Raw genomic sequence first — 1,540 nt, forward strand, 5'->3', positions numbered from 1 at the left:
GAAAATTAAGAATGCGCAGATTATAAATTCTTCATTTTAGACAAATTATTAACTTGTAAAATATTTAAGAAATGCAAAGATCATTCAATAACAACAAGTCAGTCGTGATCAACAAAGTTAAAAATGTTATCTCATGTATAATATTATTAATGAAATAAATAATTTAAACAATATATTTTATTATTTTTAAACCATTTAATTTAGACCATTAATATAATTTTGCACGAAAACGTAAACGAATAATTTTCGTCACGTATTGTCGCAATCGCGATAATGTTAACCTGTATATATGTAAATAGTATTGTGCATTATTTTATATTTCATATTGTATTTATAGATTTACCTTTATTCCTATAATAATGTAATATATGATACGGCTCAAGGGGGGTGTCATATCTACCAAACACCCCCTTTGTATACGCCACTGATGACAGGCCCTATTATTTGTACAATTTCGGACTGCACACTTGATTTTACTGCTTTAAATGAAAATTTAGTCTGGCTAGTGTCTTAGAAAATGAAATATATTACATACATAATATATATATGTATTAAATTTTAAAAAATTCAATAAAACTAATATTTCCTAGTAGTTGGCTAATTATTTAATTTTTGTTTTCTAGACCGTAGTGCACACTTTTACATTTTTAGTGCACATTGTGTGTCGGGGTGCACATAAAAATAGTGCCTGATAAATGAGTAAAACCGACAAAATTGCAACAAAAATGTCGAAAATTGCGAATAATTGAATTTTAAATTGTTTTATTTTCGTTCGTACCTACACGAAACGCATTTAAAACTTACTTAGCAACAAATTGGAGTGGTATGAGAAAAGTTGCAAAAGCAACAACATACGTATTCTGTATGTAAATGTGTATATATATATTCTAAAATCAATGGTTGTAGGTGAAAACGCGTAAAAATACGAAACATCGGGATGCCGCTGCCGCCGCCGCCGCCGCCGGCGAACCGGACTCGCAGCGAACGCACGGCGGCAGATGGCGCTCCCGCGTCGCGGCGACGGTCAGCGCTGTCCGAGACCGTCAAGGCCGCCGCCCGTCAACGGAACAACGACGTGTGGCGGCGACGGATCGGGTCTCCACGACCGGCGAGTTCTGCTCGGGCCGCCGTTACCCTACCATTCGCGTCACGACCGTCGTCGCGCCCGCATTGCTTTCGGTCGGCCACGCACGTCTCCTTGCCAACCGGTGGCACAGCGTCGCGCGCCGGCTTTTCCCGGTTCTCGTCGCGTTTTCCCTCCCCCGGTCAACGTCACCCCGCGTCTTCGTCCCGTCGGAAATGCTCGGTTCTCCCGGTCACGTTATGCGCTCCGTACCGCCGTCGTGATGTTCGTGGGCTGCCGCCGGACGGTACGCCGAGGACTGCCGTGGGCGATCGCCGTCCTGGTCACCACGTGTCTGTTGCTGTGGTCGAAAAACGAGGATGCGGTCGACGGCCAGGCCGCCGCTGCCGCTGACGACGACGACGACTGGGTGTCTTTGAGGTTGAAAAGAGACCAACAAGAGTTTATCGATCGCAG

At 43.2% G+C, this 1,540-nt stretch overlaps 1 protein-coding gene across 1 annotated transcript in view; it reads left to right on the top strand.

The window, feature by feature from the left end:
- Positions 1-1,100: 1,100 nt before the first annotated feature.
- LOC112690865 (polypeptide N-acetylgalactosaminyltransferase 3-like) overlaps positions 1,101-1,540 on the top strand; it is a 33,221-nt gene continuing 32,781 nt past the window's right edge. Inside the window, exon 1 of the mRNA XM_025564969.1 lies at positions 1,101-1,504. Within this exon, the coding sequence (XP_025420754.1) occupies positions 1,347-1,504 (158 nt within the window). The 5' untranslated portion in view covers positions 1,101-1,346. The remainder of the gene's footprint in view (positions 1,505-1,540) is intronic.

The sequence above is a fragment of the Sipha flava genome, unplaced genomic scaffold (genome assembly GCF_003268045.1).
Source record: "Sipha flava isolate LNK unplaced genomic scaffold, YSA_version1 52457_pilon_pilon, whole genome shotgun sequence".
In the NCBI taxonomy this organism is placed as follows: domain Eukaryota; kingdom Metazoa; phylum Arthropoda; class Insecta; order Hemiptera; family Aphididae; genus Sipha; species Sipha flava.